Source organism: Cervus canadensis, chromosome 8 (assembly GCF_019320065.1).
Source record: "Cervus canadensis isolate Bull #8, Minnesota chromosome 8, ASM1932006v1, whole genome shotgun sequence".
NCBI lineage: Eukaryota > Metazoa > Chordata > Mammalia > Artiodactyla > Cervidae > Cervus > Cervus canadensis.
Genome location: NC_057393.1, coordinates 33,370,332 through 33,387,633, shown reverse-complemented (window position 1 = coordinate 33,387,633; position 17,302 = coordinate 33,370,332). Strand labels below are relative to the sequence as shown.

Genomic DNA, 17,302 nt, shown 5'->3' with positions numbered 1-17,302 from the left:
TAGTAGATATGTATTATATAAGGCAACCAGATGCAAAGAGAAACAAGCCACCCGAAGTCAAAGAAGTCAATGAAACAAAGACATCTAACCTATCTTCAGAGGAAGTATTGGTTCTTGGAGAAGTCCTAAGAGTTACAAGTATAGCAACAAGAGCTAACATTACTGAGAAAAGTATGTGTTGTACCAAACACATTAGATGCTTTTCATACATTTTCTCACTGAGCCCTTCTGAAAACCCTCTGTAGGAGGCACTGATGACATCTTCATTTTTCAATACGGAAACTGAGGCCCAAAAAGGCTAAAGACTTTCTCCAGATCTTCCATCTAGCAAGTGGTGAAGCTGAGACTGTATCCCGTCAGTCTGGCTCCAGAGCCCGGCTGGCAATCACCTTATTCCACGGGAATCACCCCCACAGGTCCCACCCCCTTGCAAAGGTCTGCCTCTCACCTGGGCAGCACAGATGCTGTACTGGGTAAACATGGCTTCATACAAGGCCATCAGCCCACTCTGTCCAGCAGCTGCACAGGCTCGGGCTTCTAAGACTGGAATCGCCTGTAACATGCCAACAGACAAGCTGTGGTTGGGAGGGTGGGGAGGAGGCCTAAGGACCCAGTTATAGGGGGTGGGGAAGCCACACTCACCATCTCTTTTAGGTGGTTCTGCCCTGAGTGTAGGGCCTGCCTTACGCTCTGAGACAGAAGGATCTCATGACGCAAGCGCTGCTTGCCGAAGGCTACAGCTCCACTCGTTACCAGCATCATCTCTCGGCCTTGATTCTGCAGCACTGACACCTGACGATGATGAAGGAAAAGGCACAAGTCCCTGTAATATCTCTTTCCTCTCGTCACAAGAGATTCAGGCAGGGTAGACTAATAAGTGGATCCCAAGTGCCAGTTGATAGATCAGCACTGGGCTGGCTCTGGAAGAAATCACCCAGGTTGTGTGATAAAAATACACAGTTCTACACATTTCCTCAAATCTGACAAGTAGATGGCAGACAGAAATGAGAAGTTTTAATAAGGAGATTCTGGTATGCAGCCAGGTTTGGCACTGATAGGACTTGAAGATACATAGAAGAGTCTATAATATGGAAGGCCTAGCTGTTTGAGGAAATGAAGCCCAGAACACAAGTCTGGAGCCAGGAAATGCAGCATAAACTTAGCAGATGGCTTCTCAAATTCTAAGGCATGCGCTGGAGAGATGACGCTGTTTCCAGGGCACGTCTGACTCCTGTGGGCAGCCTCTGGCTAGACCAGGGACAGACGCTGCTGCTCTTCTGCTCTGTCTGCCTAAAACAGTGTTAGTCACTTTGTTTCCCACCTAGGAGGGATCCACATGAGAGAATCAAAAAGTCAATATTCCTAACCTGTCCATTCCTCCTGATGCTTGAACCCTAAAACCTGGTTCAGGGACTTATAAGACAGCTACGATAAATCATAATCTAAAAAATTTATTTCTTACACAACATAGTAAATCAACTGTACTTTAATAAATTTTTTTTAAATGAGAAAAAACTTATTATCATAGAAAATTTCATACTTAGGTAAAGTGGTAAGAATCAAATGATAAATTCCTATGGACTCATGACCCAGCTTCAACAACTGTCTCTCATGGCCAATTTCTCACTCTCCAATATTCCTTTTATAGCTCAATTGTTATTTAAATACAAATCCCGGACTCCAGACACATTATTTGCTGGTTTGCAAATATTTCTGAAAGTAATTGCTAAAACACACGGTAAATGCATATATTCACAAAACTAAATTATCTAAAACATTTCAATAATTCCCTAATATCAAATATTCAGTGTTCACATTTTCCCACTTTTTTAAGCTTGCTCAAATTGAGATGCAAATTAAGCCCACACACTGCAATTAGTTGAAGGGTCTCTTTAATTCATTTTTAATCCATAGGTTCCCCTATTTCATTTTCTTCCCTTGTAATTGTTCGTTAAAGAAACTGGGTTGTCCTTCAAGGTTTCTCAACCTTGACTTTCCCGCTTCTGTCCCTGTGATATGATACAGTTTCATGCTGTATTCTCTTTGCTGCAAACTGCTGTTAGGTATGGAGATTTGATCTTTTTTGTCAAGAATTCTTTACATGTCATGGTGTCCATCAAGGGGATATAGAAGGCCTATAGGTCTTTTTGTGATGTTAGTTACTGTTGATGATCATCACCAAGACCGGTTAATTCATTACGGGCTACCATTGATATTCTAATTAATTCATTTCTTCCCTATTTAAAGGCTGGAATACTTCCATAAAGGGAAACTTTCCTTCATCAACTATTTGGCTACCTTGAGGTATGGGTTATATGTGAAAGGTAGCACAGATGTGTCTTTCCCTTTATTCACCAGTTTCCTAAATGAGTAAGCTCTCTGGGATCCTTCAAAAGTAACCAATGAATATTTTTTAAGTATCATTGTCATTCATAGATTTAAATATATTTCATGTGCTTAAATTCAGTGCAATAATTATTGATATTCAGACATTCCCATCTTCGGCCAATGGAATCCACTTTAAGTTGTCTCCTAAGTCTACCTAACATGATCAGATCCTTGGACAAGATAGTGGACTCCATATGTCAGGACTGCCCTGGCCTAGAAAACTGTTCCTTAAGGTCCATGGGTGTCCCTAGAAGGAGAGCTGGTGACCTAAGCAAACCATTACCAGGTTCTCCCCACTGATTTCATAAAATTTCTCCTTTGCTCAAAATCTTCAATCTTCCTTTTAGGCAGAAACCCAATTCCTCCACCCAGTGTTAAAGCCTTAACTAATGGAATTAGACACATCCTCCCTGATGAAATCACCTCTACTGCCTTCAAGCTCAGCTCCCTCCCTGGCCCATCAGCATGCCAAACTCATTCCTGCTTTTGTCTCCTGTCTGGAGACTACTCCTGGAGCCTCCCTGTTCCCAGGACCACCAGGCTACACAATTCCAGGGGCACCCTTCACCACGCGCACTTAGCAGCATGGAACACTTCCCCTTTGCTGCTTCAAATCCTGTCAGTCCCAAAGGCTCACCCTGAGGCTCATCTCTCTGAGGAAGTTCCAACGTGACCACATTCTCATCCAACCTTCCCACCTCCTGACCTGTCAGTACCTCTCATTTGGGCCCTCTCATTTGGATACGGTCTGCCTTGAACAATCACCTAATTATTTTGGGAGTCCCAGTTTATTCTGGTTTCCCAAGGGGAGAGACTACAGTTAGAGGCAGACTTCTATTTACACAGGGACCAAACTCTGTCTCCAGACTGAATTACCAAGAGATCTGTGCAAGGAATCTTGGCTGTGGAAGGCCTCAAAGCAGAAGTACCCCTTTGATAAAAATTTATTAAACTGAATTGAACTGAGGAACTCAATCTGAAAGGCAGATCTCATGATAATTGCTTAGGACAGAAAATATATGATAAAAATTCCATCAAGTTTTAGCAGTATTCTAATACCCACTTCAGTAAAAATGTTTTTTAAAACTGAAAACATGGCTATGGAATATAGAGCTGAGTTACAGCTAGGACAGAAAAACTCCAGGTTTATCTCAAGGATATTTGGATGTCTGGTTTTTTGACTCTTGGTCAAGAGTTGACAAACTCTGACCTGCGCCTGTTTTTGGAAACAAAGTTTTATCAGGACACAGCCACACTCGTTCACTTACGTACTGTCTAAGGTTGCTTCTGTGGTACAATGGTATGTGAGTAGTTGAGATGGACACTGAATGGCTTACAGAGAGTAACACATTCAGTACTGGTCTTTTACAGGAAAAGGTTGCTGATCCCTGCACTCCCAGAAAAGATACGGGTAGTGGGATTTGTGATGTGATGTTTAAAGTCCAAAACTCACATGTTGACCCCTTAAGGTCAGTTTCTTTACTGATAAACTATCAGCAGTCAGTCTGGTAAAAAATTCCCACTGAAAACTCTGCTTTGAGGCCTTGCAAAGCCAAGATTCCTCGCACAGACCTATTGGTGATTCAATCTGGAAATAGTGTGTCCTGTGCAGATAAGGACCCTGGGGGGCTTGTGCACAGGATTTCTCTCAGCCCCTCAATGCTTGCTTACCCTCCCTTCTGTGGCCTTACATCCCTATGCCTTTAAATGAAAGTCTTATATATGGGTATTCTCTGTGGAGTCTGGTGAGTCTTTTCAAATATTTGAACTTTGGAAATATTTGCAATGACAGCTTCTACTTATTTCAAGATTACTGGGCTAATTAAAAAAGATAAAGCCTAGCAAAAGGTGGGAGAAAGCTCAATATTCACACAAATCCAGAGTTGAGTACTCAACTCTGACTACTACTATCTGGGGAACTTTAAAAACACAGGGGGGTGAGCCCCACCCCATCTTCACTTATTAAGGCGGCTGAGTGTGAAGCCCAGGCATCACCAAGCCCCTCAGTGATTTTAATGTGCAGCCTGGATTAAGAACCACTGACATACACAGCTCCTTCTCCCTAAGAAGCCTGAGAGATGAACTGCATGAAATCAACTCCACTCCTCGACACTCCCTCTGCTTGTCCTGGGATGCTGTCTCCTGGTGGCACCTTCTTCAGGAAAGGCAGTTTTCAGATTGGGTTAAATCTACCATAGTCAAATGAGGATTACTTTTACAAGCTAAGAAATCTGAAATGACAGCCTAAAAAATGGACTTTGTTTTAGTTCAGAAGAATTTTCCGTCTTGGGGATTACCTGCTCAACAATAGACGCCAGGCGCCCCAGGGCCAGGCCACATTCATCCCCTCGGGTCACCACGGCACTTCCAAGTTTCACCACAATTCTCTTTGCATGCTTCAGCTCACTGCGGTGGGCAAAAGACTTGCCATGTGTACGACTGAGGGGCACAGTGATAAAGGGTATGTTGCTCCAAGAACGAACATGTCTGATGGCTGAAGGCTGAACATGACCTGCAGAACCCAAAGTCAAATGCAAGAAAAAAAGAGAGAAATACACGATATAATTTCTCACTGAAAATATGCATGCAAAACAGTAACCAGTTCAGCCACCAAAAAATAGTTTTACCATTCTCAACTGAAGAAAACCAGTATATCAAAAGACACATCAAGCATGTTTTAGTCCAGTATTATGTGGAGTTTGTATCCAGTACACAGGTACACTCCAATATTGCTGGTCAAGAATTTAAACAAAACAATCTTTCCTGAAGACATGTTGGCAAAATGTATTAAAAACCTTAAAAATATTCACATCTTTGATTCAGCAATTCCACGTTCAGGAAATTTATTCTAAGGAACTAATCAGAGATAGAGACAAAGAAATTTATCAGCAGGCTATTCATCAGCATTATTTATAATAGGAAAAATCAGAAGCAGAGTAAATGTTCAAAAATGGGTAGGAAGATTTAACATTTTTAGAATTTTTAATAATATGGGAAAATGGTCATGATATGTTCTTTCACATACATTTCTAAATGCATACAAAAAAGGTAAATAAATAAAAATATTAATATTTTACCTCATGATGATATTATGGGTGACTTATCTTTCTTTATTCTTATCTATGTTTTCCAAACTTACGCAGCAAAAATGTATTGCTTTCATAACCAGAAAGAAAAGCACACATAACCAGTGTGCTTTTAAAGAAACCACACTGCTATAAAAGAGTCTGATTAGCTAAGACAATATAAAGTAACTGGTATAAGTAATAAAAAATCATAACTAATCTCCCTATAAATTTTCTCTCAAATATGGCACATGAATTCAGATGTCTGTAACAAGGATAAAAGAAACTGGATAGCTTTCTGAAGGAAAAGTAATACTGGAGTCAGAGCCTTCTTTGTATCCCTGTGGACATCTGCGCCTAATCAATTCTTTCCTGATGCTTCTTGTAACACTCGACAAGATTTCTAAGAGACCAAACAAAAACAAATAAATAATCCCCAAAAGAATCCTCACCACAACAAAACAAAAAACTTGATTAAAAAGCTGAAAATAAGTCACACCTGAATGTCAGGCACTGAACCTCCTTACCACTTCTCGTGATTCCGACTTCCTGCTGACTGCCTTCCCTCACAGAGTTCTCTACGTATCACCACAGACCTTAATAAATACTGGAACGAGTTACTAAAGTAATCATTCTGAGCCACCTTTCAGACCATTCTACAATTCTACTATTACAGAGTAATCTCTTTTCACTTGAATCAACTACTCTCACCTCCCTTTATATTTACAGACAGATTTCTCAACCCAGTGCCTCCACCTCCCGACCACTGACTCTTCTAACTGTAACTGAGCATCCATCTGCTGTCTCTGCCTACACTACAAAAATTAGGGTACAGCAGGCAGAACCCTATTCTCATGGACCAGATCACTGTGTGTTCTCCCTCTCTACATCCCTCACACACAAACCTGAGAAAGAACATTTTAAATGAAGTCATAAAGAGTCTTTTCTCTCCTCTCTTAAAAAACCATTTCTTTAAGTGACAATGTTTCAGATCTGTGGAGATTAAAGAAAGACGATATGGTCTTTTTTCACAACACACTTGTAATCTGGTTTCCAGCAGAGAGCTGCACAGTAAGCCCATCACCTGGGATACAACTGGAGCTTGACACCCTTGCTAGACCTGTTCCTGGTGAGGGGATCCTAGGAACCAAAGGACCGGTGTTTTGTGGGGGCTGTTCCCTGGACAGCTCTTTCTTCATCAGGTTCATCGATATAGGTACCCTGGCCTAGTCTTCAAGGATACTATCCTAAGCAATACACACACCTAAGTCTAAGCGTAAAAACTGCATACCTAATAGTTTTGGCCTGATGGAGAAAGGGGTGTAGAGGCAGAGACTTACTCCCCTGGAGTTTGGACCTGTGATTGTCAGTGGCTGTATGCAGCGCTCAGAGCTGTACCCATGTAGTATGCATCTCTCCTGACAGCTCTCAAGGCCTGGTGTCCACTTTTCTCTCCTGTGCATTGCAGGACATGTCCTGGCCTAGAAAAGTGCTGTGCATGGGTTGGGCAACCTGAGAGGGCACCTCAGGGACACAGGTAGTGGCAAGCAGGTGAGTCCAAGCAGACCAGGTTAGCATGAATGAAACTCCTGATCCACAGTCTGTATCAGCAGAAGAGGGTGGCATGGCTTGGTGCCAGGCAGTCAAGGGTCACTCTGGCGACAGGCAACTGGGTCACAGCACATCAGGTTTAAGGAAAGGTTCAAGAAGAGGCCACATCTATGAACAAGGTTTTAAGCAAATAAAAGCTCAGTCACATCCAGTGGGCTCCGCACCAAGGAGCATTCTATGGGGCCCACGGCTTTCCCAGGTTTCCTATTCTGTGACAATGTGACAACGCTGTCACCCTTCTTCAGGAAGATAGATTGACCCTATCTTCCTTGAGGGCATTTTTTACATTCTGCAGTGTATTATACTTTTGGGGGTTCATATGAAGGACTGAGAAGGCCTTGATTAGTTAGGAAAAATCCACAGCTTCTGAATAGGTAATCTCTTCCCATCTTCTAAGGACCTTTAGGCCCCAAGTCTCAAAGAAAAACCATCTACTCCTGTTAAGGATGAAGGGATACCAAGGTACATATGTATACACATGTGCTGGGGGAAGGGGTTGCCCATATTCATTGAAAGTGCCACAAGACACACTTCAAGGGAGAAGCCCTTTAGCTTTTCAGCATCAGAGTCCTAATATTCAGTAATGAGGCTGTGTTTCAGGCCTGAACAGGAAGGGACCTGGACATGGCTTCTATCTCCCTTCCTGGCATTCCACTTCCCTCTGTTTGTATCTATATGCTTTCTCATTTTGCCTTTTCTCTTTTTTGCTCTTCTGCTCATCATCGTCAGTGAACATGGGGCTCCAGAAAAACCTGAATACAAAGAAAAATCTAGGGATAAGATCACAAAGTATCTCCTGTGAATGTGTCTAATGAGAATAAACAATAATATCAACAATAAAAACCCTAAAGTGAACACTTACTATATACCAGGAACTGTGTTAAAACTATTCCTACACCTTATACAGAGGCACAGCAAATATGAAGGGAGTGTCTGACTCTGGAGTCAGACTTCCTGGGTTGGAATCTCAACTCCTTCACTTACTTGCTGTTACCTCATTTCCTCATACGGTTTTTGTGGAGGATGAAATGAGTTAATGCATGAACAGGGACTGGCATGAAGTAAACACATAATAAATGTTAGGTGGTATATAAACATGTGTTAGCTATGACTATCATCATCATCATCTTTCTGAATTCTCATGAGTTGAGACTCAGGAGTTAGGTATTACTATGCATTAGTTATTATTATTCAGTTCAGTCAGTTCAGTCGCTCAGACTCTTTGCGAACCCATGGACTGCAGCACGCCAGTCCATCACCAACTTCCGGAGTTTACTCAAACTCATGCCCATTGAATCAGCCCATCCAACCATCTCATCCTCTGTCGTTCCGTTCTCCTCCTGACTTCAATCTTAGCCTCATTTTATACCTAAGGAAGCTGCGGCTCAGAGAAGTTGAGTAACTTATCAGCATTATCAGACTCCAAAAATGGCCATAATACTTGAAGCTGCTCCCATGCACAGCTGGAATCTATTTTCTCCTCTCCTTAAATAGCAGCTGGCTCTATGACTTGCTTTGACCAATCCAGTGCAGCAGAGCTTGCACTTTATAAACAAGCCTAGCTGTTTACAACACTGTATAGAAGCCTGTTTTAACTTTGATGAGATCCAATTTATCAGTTTTTCATTTTATGGATTGTACATGTGTGCTAAGTCCCTATAGTCGTGACCTACTGTTTTCTACAAGCCTGTTTAAAACACTGTATACAAGCCTAGCTCTGCATAAACTCTGAGCTTAGGTCACAGAGACCTTGTCACTCCCAAGCTTGCTGTTCTTGGGAAGCACCATGTGAAGAAGCCATGGATGGCCTGCTGTAGGATGCGAGACCATGTGGAACAGAGATGATCTGTCACTCCAGCAGACTATCCTCTGGCCTTCAACAGTCACCCCTGACCTGAGCCAAAGTTGAGAGCTGACAAGGACATGGAACCACTGTGTAGCTGAGCCTGGTCCAAAATGCCAGCTCATGGAATTGTGACCTAAATCCATAGCTGTGGTCACTTAGTAAGCAGCAGAGGTAGTTTTCAAACACAGGGAGCCTAGTTTCAGACCCTCAGCTTTTAAACTTTACACTCTTCTTTGTATGAATGCTTCTTTGCATGAAAGTTTCCCTTGTGGCTCAGACGGTAAAGAATCTGCCTGCAATGTGGGAGATACAGGTTAGATTCCTGGGTCAGGAAGATCCCTTGGAGAAAGAAATGGCAAACCACTCCAGTATTCTTGCCTAGAGAATGCCATGGACAGAGGAGCCTGGCAGGCTACAGTCCATGGGGTCGCAAAGAGTTAGACATGACTGAGCAACTACACTTGCATGAATGGGAAACAGATTTTTCCAATGGTGATAAGCTTGATTAGCTGGTAAGCAAGTCCTCTAGCAGAAAGGTTTTGAGATTTGTTGATAACATTTAGATGTTATCAAGGAGACTAGTAATTCAAAATATCATAAACAGCTTTCATAACTGGACCTCTATAAGCAAAAAAAAAAAAAGAATCTTGACCTAACTATCACACCTTATACAAATATTATTCAAAATGGATCATGGGACTTCAATGTAACCACAAAACTTTTAGGAAAAAAACACAGAAGAAAATCTTTAAGATCTAAGGCTATAAAAGAGTTCTCAGATCTGACCTCACAAGTACAATCCATGGGCTTCCCAGGTGGCACGAGTGGTAAAGAAACTACCAACTCAGGAGGCACCTACCAGTAACTCGGATTCGATCCGTGGGTCAGGAAGATCCCCTGGAGAAGGGTATGGCAACCCACTCCAGTATTCTTGCGTGGAGAATTCCACGGACAGAGGAACCTGGTGGGCTACCCATGAGGTAGAAAACAATAGGTCACGACTATAGGGACTTAGTACTCATGTACAATCCATAAAATGAAAAACTGATAAATCGGATCTCATCAAAGTCAAAAAAACAAAAACCACTTCCCCCTATGAAAGACCCTGTTAAGGGACTGAAATGGCAAGCTACAAACTGGGAGAAAATATTTTCAAAGCACAAATGTGACCAAGGACTAGTATCTGCTGCTGCCAAGTCGCGTCAGTCGTGTCCGACTCTGTGCGACCCCATAGACAGCAGCGCACCAGGCTCTGCCATCCATGGGTTTCTCCAGGCAAGAACACTGGAGTGGGTTGCCATTTCCTTCTCCAATGCATGAAAGGAAAAGTGAAGTCGCTCAGTCGCGTCCAACTCTTAGCAACCCCATGGACTGCAGCCTACCAGGCTCCTCTGTCCATGGGATTTTCCAGGTAAGAATACTGGAGTGGGATGCCATTGCCTTCTCCAAGGACTAGTATCTAGCAGACATTAAAAAATTCAAAGTTCAACAGTAGAAAAACAAACAATCCAATTAAAAATGACATTTCACTGATGAGGATATTCAGATGGCAAAATAAGCACATGAAAAGATGTTCAATCTCATCAGACAAGAGGGAAAAGGAAAACCACAGTGAGATATCATTATACACCTATCAAAATGGATAATATAAAAAAGAGTGGCAACATCAGATGCTATTGAGGATGAAGAGAAAGTAGATCACTCATACACTGCTGGTGTGAACGTAAAATGGTACAGCCACTGCAAACACTGTTTGGAAATGTCTTATGAAACTAACTACCACATTGTATTGAGCAGCTTCAGCTGCAAGCAACAAATTCTGGTAAATTCTCTTTTTATTTCCATTCTGTTATGAATATTTTCTAATTTTCCTTCTTATGGCTTAGACACACCCATCATTTAAAAGTGGACATTTAATTTCCAAATACATGGGGTTTTTAATACTAATTTCTCATTTTGATACTAATTTCTCATTTAAATGTTTTCTTCTCTGCAATCATTCTGTTTTTTCAGTCTTCTAACTTTACTGAGGCTTTCAATGACTTTCAGCATGATCTCTTTTGTCACACTGCACTTGAAAATATGTGAGTTATTTTCAAATATCTTTTGCTATTGATTTCTAACAGAATTCCACAGACTCTGTATGATTTAAATACCTTTAGACTATGAATGTTTTGCACCTTGTTTTATGTCCCTGGATATCTTTCAGTGTCTCCTAGTCATAGTCCATGGGAACTTGAACAGGATTTGTATCCTACTATTCTGTGAAAATTGTGTAAATCTTAATTATATTGAATTCATTCATGGTGCTTTTCAGGAGTACCATATCCTTCTACTTTCCTGTATATTCACTCTATTAATTTTTAAGAGTGATATTGAAACTCCAACTAAAAATTTATCTACTTAAATTGTAAAATATAATGGAACTACAAGTAACCTTGTTCTATATTTTCCAAGTCTCCTGTAAATGTGTTAATCATACTTTCATAATTTAAAAAATAAAAAAGAGAGAGGAAAAAACTAACTACCACATATAACCAACATACAACCCGGAAACTGAACTTTTGGACATTTATCCCAAATAACCACAACTATATTCACACAAAATCCTGTACACAAATGTTCACAGCAGTCTTATTCACCACAAACAAAAAAAGTAACCAGATGTCCTTCAATGATGAATGGTTACACTAACTGTGGTACCCCCATACCACTAAATACTATTCAGTCATAAAAATGAACAAAGTGATACACACAACAAGAATCTCCAGAGAGACATGCTGAGTAAAAAAAGTCACCCCCAAAGGTCAGATACTGTATGATTTCATTTATATAACATTTAAAAATTATAAAAATGGAGAACAGATTAGAGGCTGCCAAGGGTTAGGGACAGAAAGGAGGATGGCTAGATAAGAAAAATGGAAGGATTCCACAGTGATGGAAATCTTAACCTGCTTCTGTCCACATTGATACCCTGGTTGAGATACTGGGATAACTAGGTATAAGTGCTCTCTCTGTATTCGTTCTTAAAGTTGCAAGTGAATCTATAATTATCTCAAAATTAAACACTTCATTACAAAAAAGGGAATGAACAAAAACAGCCTGCAAGAAATCTGGGGGGATTAAATAGAAGTAATATTTTATCTTTAAAAATCTTTTTAAATTTTGAGGCTGTTTTTTTTTTTTAATATACCAGAAGCTGTAAAATTAATGTACACAACTTGATGAGTTTGCAGGTAAGTATACATTTGTGAAACCATCGCCATAATCTATGCCATAACCTGTCTATCCCCTCCAAAAGCTTTACTTTATTGATAAATACAAACACAGCATTTCATCAGTATGCTGCTTCCCTGCTTACTGCTTTTGTCCAGTTCTGCCAAATAACATTTTTTTCCTCTTTAAAACTTTGTTTTGAAACACACTTGGACCGAATCTCTCACATACTTAGGTTTCCTAAGATACCTACGAGATCTGTTGAGTATTGTGGACTGGACCCAGGGCAGGAGACGCTGGGTGAAAGACTGGAACCCAGAGCGGCAGACTTGACTCAACATGCTGTGAGGTGGTCACTGACCAAGGTATCTGCAGGATGCATTTAAAAAAAACAAACAATCAAAATACTAGATAGTTCATTTTACTTTCATCTACCTCCCCACACTGAGAGTAAAAACTTGACTCTCTTGATCCAAACTCTTCTGTGTTAGAGGAACTCCTACCTCTTCTACATACAGAAAAGACAGAAAAACAAATGGCTCCTTCCCCAAGCTCTGACTCTATTCTTCCTTGCTTAGGACCATCTTAAGTTTTTTTTCCTGTTTGTTTTTAATAAATTAATTTCTATTTTTTGGCTGCACTAGGTCTTCACTGCTGTGCATGGGCTTTCTTTAGTTGTGGTGAGTGGGGGTTTCTCTTCATCGCAGTGCAGGGACTGCTCATTGTGGTGGCCTCTCTTGTTAGGGACAGTGGGTTCTAGGCACGCAGGCTGCATTAGTTGTGGCATGCAGGCTCAGGAGTTGTGGTGCACAGACTTAGTTGCTTCGAGGCATGAGGGATCTTCCTGGACCAGGGATCAAACCCATGTCCCCTGCATTGGCAGGTGGATTCTTAACCACTAGACCACTAGGAAAGTCCCAGGACCTTCTTAGTTTTTATGGAAAAAAATGGGAACTAAGTATTATGAATATTTTGAGTGACAAAAAACATCTTCAAGGTATAATGTTTATCTACTGATATTAAATCTTCACTACAATTTCTATACCATTACGGAGTCTTCAACCAATCAAAACAGATTCGACATTCCACAAGCAGCCACCTCCAGCTTCCTGCTCTCATCTCCCAAAAGAACTCTGAAAACCACATATTTGAAATGTCAGCTTGATCTCTGCTGACACAAGGAGAGGGAGGAAAGGTCGGAGGCTGCAGCTTTGTCTTTCTTCTTGCTGTCCAGAGGAATCCAAAGCATACTCTTCAACCCCTGGGAGGGAGTGGCAATACCTGTAAACGGCTGGCATCTGGAATGACCCTGGGCACACCTCATGGAGGATGAACACACAGGTAGTTTTCAGAGCTAAGTTGTGGGCATTTTCCCACTGCAGGTCAAACTCAAAGATTTTAGACAAAGAACAGTTTATTTCATAAAAAGGCAGGAGGCTTCTTCCTATGTGTGTGTATATTAATATATAAATATACATACACAGAGAGACTATGCCATTTATTATTGCAGCTCTTACACTACAGGGACATGGTTGTTTTCATGAGATAAGAAAAATCCTTTATCTTGCTTGTGGGCCTCCTTTTAACTTCTGCTGTAGGCGTTAACAGATATATTCTAACTCTCTTACACATGTCTCACGCTGTTTAAACATGCCTAAAAAGACTAGCATTTTGCCCTAAAGTGAAGAGAAACAAGGAATGGTTACTGCTCTTCAATTTATACTGCACAAAGGTACAGAAAGAAGAGAGAAGAGACTGGCAGGATACATCTGTCATACAAAATATGGCATCTATATAAGCAAGAGAAAGTGTTAAGTGCTGTCTTTGTTGACTTCAGTGTTTGTGACAGTAAGGAAGGTTCCAAGAGAAAATTATTTGCATAATACTGAAGCATGCTATGAGGCCATGATCTATGTTTGCTGCTTATACAAATTCCTTCTGAAATTGCTGCTAAACAATTATTTATACATGAATTCACCAAAATAATTCTAGAAGAGCCAAAAGGGTAAAACAATCAAATAATGGCCCTAAAATTCTAATTCCATCTCCTTCACAAACTTTCCCCAGCAACTCTAGCTTTCCCAAAAGGATTATAAACTTCCCACCAAAGGCATGGTAAACATGGGAAACAACCTTTGCGCTTGCTAGCTGTATGCCTTCCAACCTTTTAAAGTCTCAGTCTCCTCATCTGTAAACCGTGGACAATAACAATAAGGACCTCGTGGAATTATTGTGAGAGAATGTAGTAACTGCATTCCAATAATGGAATGCCTGGATACAAGAGATGCTCAATAAACATCTACTCTCCTCCATCTGTCTTTTAGGCACTAATGTTATTATATCTTACAACCACTTTCTTCCTTATTTCTTTCAGGACCTGTCACTGGAACAAAGAATTTCATAGCCTCTGATGAGCAGACATAGTCACAAATTATACTTATAGACTATTTATCTCTCTCTTATCTATGAAAAACCGAAAGCTCTTAATGTTTAAGGTCAGTCAGTTATCACGTTGAAGAGTGATGTAGAAACCAGGCCTCCTGGCCTCTCCCATCACCTCCCTCACTGCAAAGGATAGTTCATCCTGCCAGAATTTATTATGCCCTCGTAAGATAGATAGCTAATCCCAGGGAGCAAAGGGTATGTGTGTCTGTCTAGACCCCATGTCATCAAATGAAAAGCTCCCATGTTTTGACTCAGGACATTTCTCAAGTACTTCTTTACAGGTTCTGAACAGATAGTCCTTATCTTACTTACTTGAATAGAGAACTGAACTTTAGTCTCAACAAAAGTCGCCCAGGAACACAGGCTTGCTATATGGTTCACCAATTAAAGACAAAGCCCCAGTGACAGACCTCACCCCCTCTAGAGAGGGGAACGGAGATGGGGGAGGGGGATGGATCTGGGTCCGCCCAGCCCTGATGAGCCACGGAAAGAATTATCCACAGACCTCATGCCACACTGCAAAAGACGGTCGTGAGCGAGCTCTCCCGCTGCGGGGTCGGGACGGGGGGCGGGGGGGTGGGGGTTGGTTTTCAAGAGGGGATCACAAAGACCCAGGCAGGCCGCGCGGAACTGCACACAGGGCCCTGAGAATAGATGTGTGAACAGTTACAAACGGGGTGAAACCCCACCACTTATGCAGGTGCACTAGAAGCTGGTTCGGGGATCCCGGGCCGATAAGGGATCAGGCGCTGGATCTTCAAGCCTCCATATGGATCAGTTTCTGCATCTGGGTGTATCCGAGAAGGTCGGGGAGTTCGAGTGCCCACAGCCCCCGCGGCCCTAGGGCCTCCGCGCGCCGGCGTGTGGCGAGACAGCGCGGTCTGAGAGGCCCAGCCCGCCGCCATCCTTCCGCGTACCCACACCCACTTACGGGTTTGACCCCCCTCACTCTGCTCCAGCTCAGGCCGCGCGCCCCCGCAGTCCCCACGGTCGCCTGTGACCCGGCGCGCACATCTTCCCTTGCCTCAGCCCGGGTGCCGCCTCAGCCCCCACGCAGGCGCCGGCGCCTCTCCATCCCAGCCACCGTCCCCGCCATCCTTGTGGCCCGCTCGTACCTGCCTCGCCTCAGCCGCCGGGCCCCACCACCCGGCCCGCACTCCACGCCACGCGTCTCTCGCACCGGCTTACTCCTCTTTTTCTTCCGTCCACGTCCCGCAAGATGACGTTACGTCAGCAGCGCTGGAGTAAACCCAGGCCGCAAAGCCTCCGCTGTTGACGCGAGGCGGCTGGCTGATCCCGAGCTGCGCTGCGGCAATGGCGTAGATGCGTTTGGAGAATCGGGCCTGCGCTACACGTGGCGAGCCCCGCCCGCCGAGACTTAGCAGACGCCAGGGGGCGGGGCCCGAGTGCTGTATGTGAACGTCCACGTCCCAGCGGCAGACCCGGACAGGGGCCACGGAGAGTCGCCCCTCGGACCTTCCCCGGGAGGCAGAAAGGACGCCTGGATTCCTCAGCTACTGGTAGATCCCATACGATGTGTTTGCCAGTATTGATCGTTGTATCCCAGCCACACCTCGGAAATAGATCGGATCAATTTGCACGTATTTGAGGATCCCTCACTCCAGGCAAACTAAAGCTGATTAAATTTTGACACTGAGATTAAATGATTTGCCTCTTAGTCGCCTGGAGCTTTCCCCAAGGGTCCTAGCCCAACTGTCGTTTAGCAACGGCATTGATGAGGCTACTGTAAATACCAAAGTAGTAGTATTTAATCCCTGACAATTCACCCTTAAAATTCGAGTTCGGACTCTCTCCGTTTCTACTTGCAGTGTTTTCCTCAAAGGACATGTTTCTGCATAGATAGGCCTAGACGTAGCGCTGGGCACGTAGGGGGTTGGGGTGGGCAGAACACTTTGGTGGAGGTTTGTTAGGAAGGCATCTTGCCGGTTGTGGGGTAGTTCCTGAGAACAATGCTGAGCCTATTCCTCATTCATTAAACGTTGGCTACTTTGTGGCAGGCACTCCCTAGGTTCGGAGGAAAACGGTCACCTTATGGGAGAAACAGATATGTGAGCAAATGGTTACACTATTTGATGTTAGAGGAGGGGTGTCTGGGGATTCAGGCAAGTCTTTTTAAAGAGTAGACATTCGAATTGGGCTTTGAAGAAGTAGTTCACGGAGAAGCGGGGAGCAGGATCGCAGGACGAAGAGGGAATGGAATATCCAGAGGCAGGAGACGCCCTGTGAGGAGAGGCTACATGTGGGACGTGACTGGAAAGGTGTTTGGGGGAGGGGGAGGGGGGCTTTTAAAATTTCTGTGACACGCTGAAGGATTTGAATCTTATCATCCCCAAAGTTAGAGAACCCTGACTTTCAAAGTACTGGAATGACATGATCGGCTCTGTGTGTCTGAAATCAGTAGAAAGGAGGGTTTAAGCTGGGAGCTCACTTAGCCTATTGCAAAGGCCCAAATAAGAAATGATGGCTGGGGAAAAGGCTCCAGAAGGGGACAGGGAACATAAAGGAGGGAGAGCTGACTTTGTTCACTACTTGGAAGAGGGAGAATGAGACACAAGGAGGTGGTTGTTGCTGTTCAGTCGCTGAGTTGTGTCTGACTCTTTGTGACCCCATGGACTGCAGCAAGCCAGGCTTCCTTGTCTTTCACCCTCTCCCTGAGTTTGCTCAAACTCATGTCCATTGAGTTGGTGATGCCGTCCAACCATCTCGTTCT

General features: G+C 43.0%; 1 protein-coding gene across 3 annotated transcripts in view; it reads right to left on the bottom strand.

Annotated features, from left to right (window-relative positions):
* ALDH18A1 (aldehyde dehydrogenase 18 family member A1) overlaps window positions 1-15,882 on the bottom strand; it is a 39,179-nt gene extending 23,297 nt beyond the window's left edge. The window contains exons 1-5 of one of the 3 annotated variants that reach the window (XM_043475865.1): window positions 15,687-15,882; window positions 12,380-12,495; window positions 4,686-4,900; window positions 643-792; window positions 449-553 (exon numbers count right to left, since the gene is read on the bottom strand). In XM_043475865.1, coding sequence (XP_043331800.1) covers window positions 449-553; window positions 643-792; window positions 4,686-4,900; window positions 12,380-12,467 — 558 coding nt within the window. In that variant the 5' untranslated portion in view covers window positions 12,468-12,495; window positions 15,687-15,882. Of the gene's footprint in view, window positions 1-448; window positions 554-642; window positions 793-4,685; window positions 4,901-12,379; window positions 12,496-15,502; window positions 15,527-15,686 lie in introns of those variants that run through there. The other 2 variants (XM_043475863.1, XM_043475864.1) reach the window with 2 other exon arrangements.
* Between the last annotated feature and the right edge of the window lie 1,420 nt (window positions 15,883-17,302).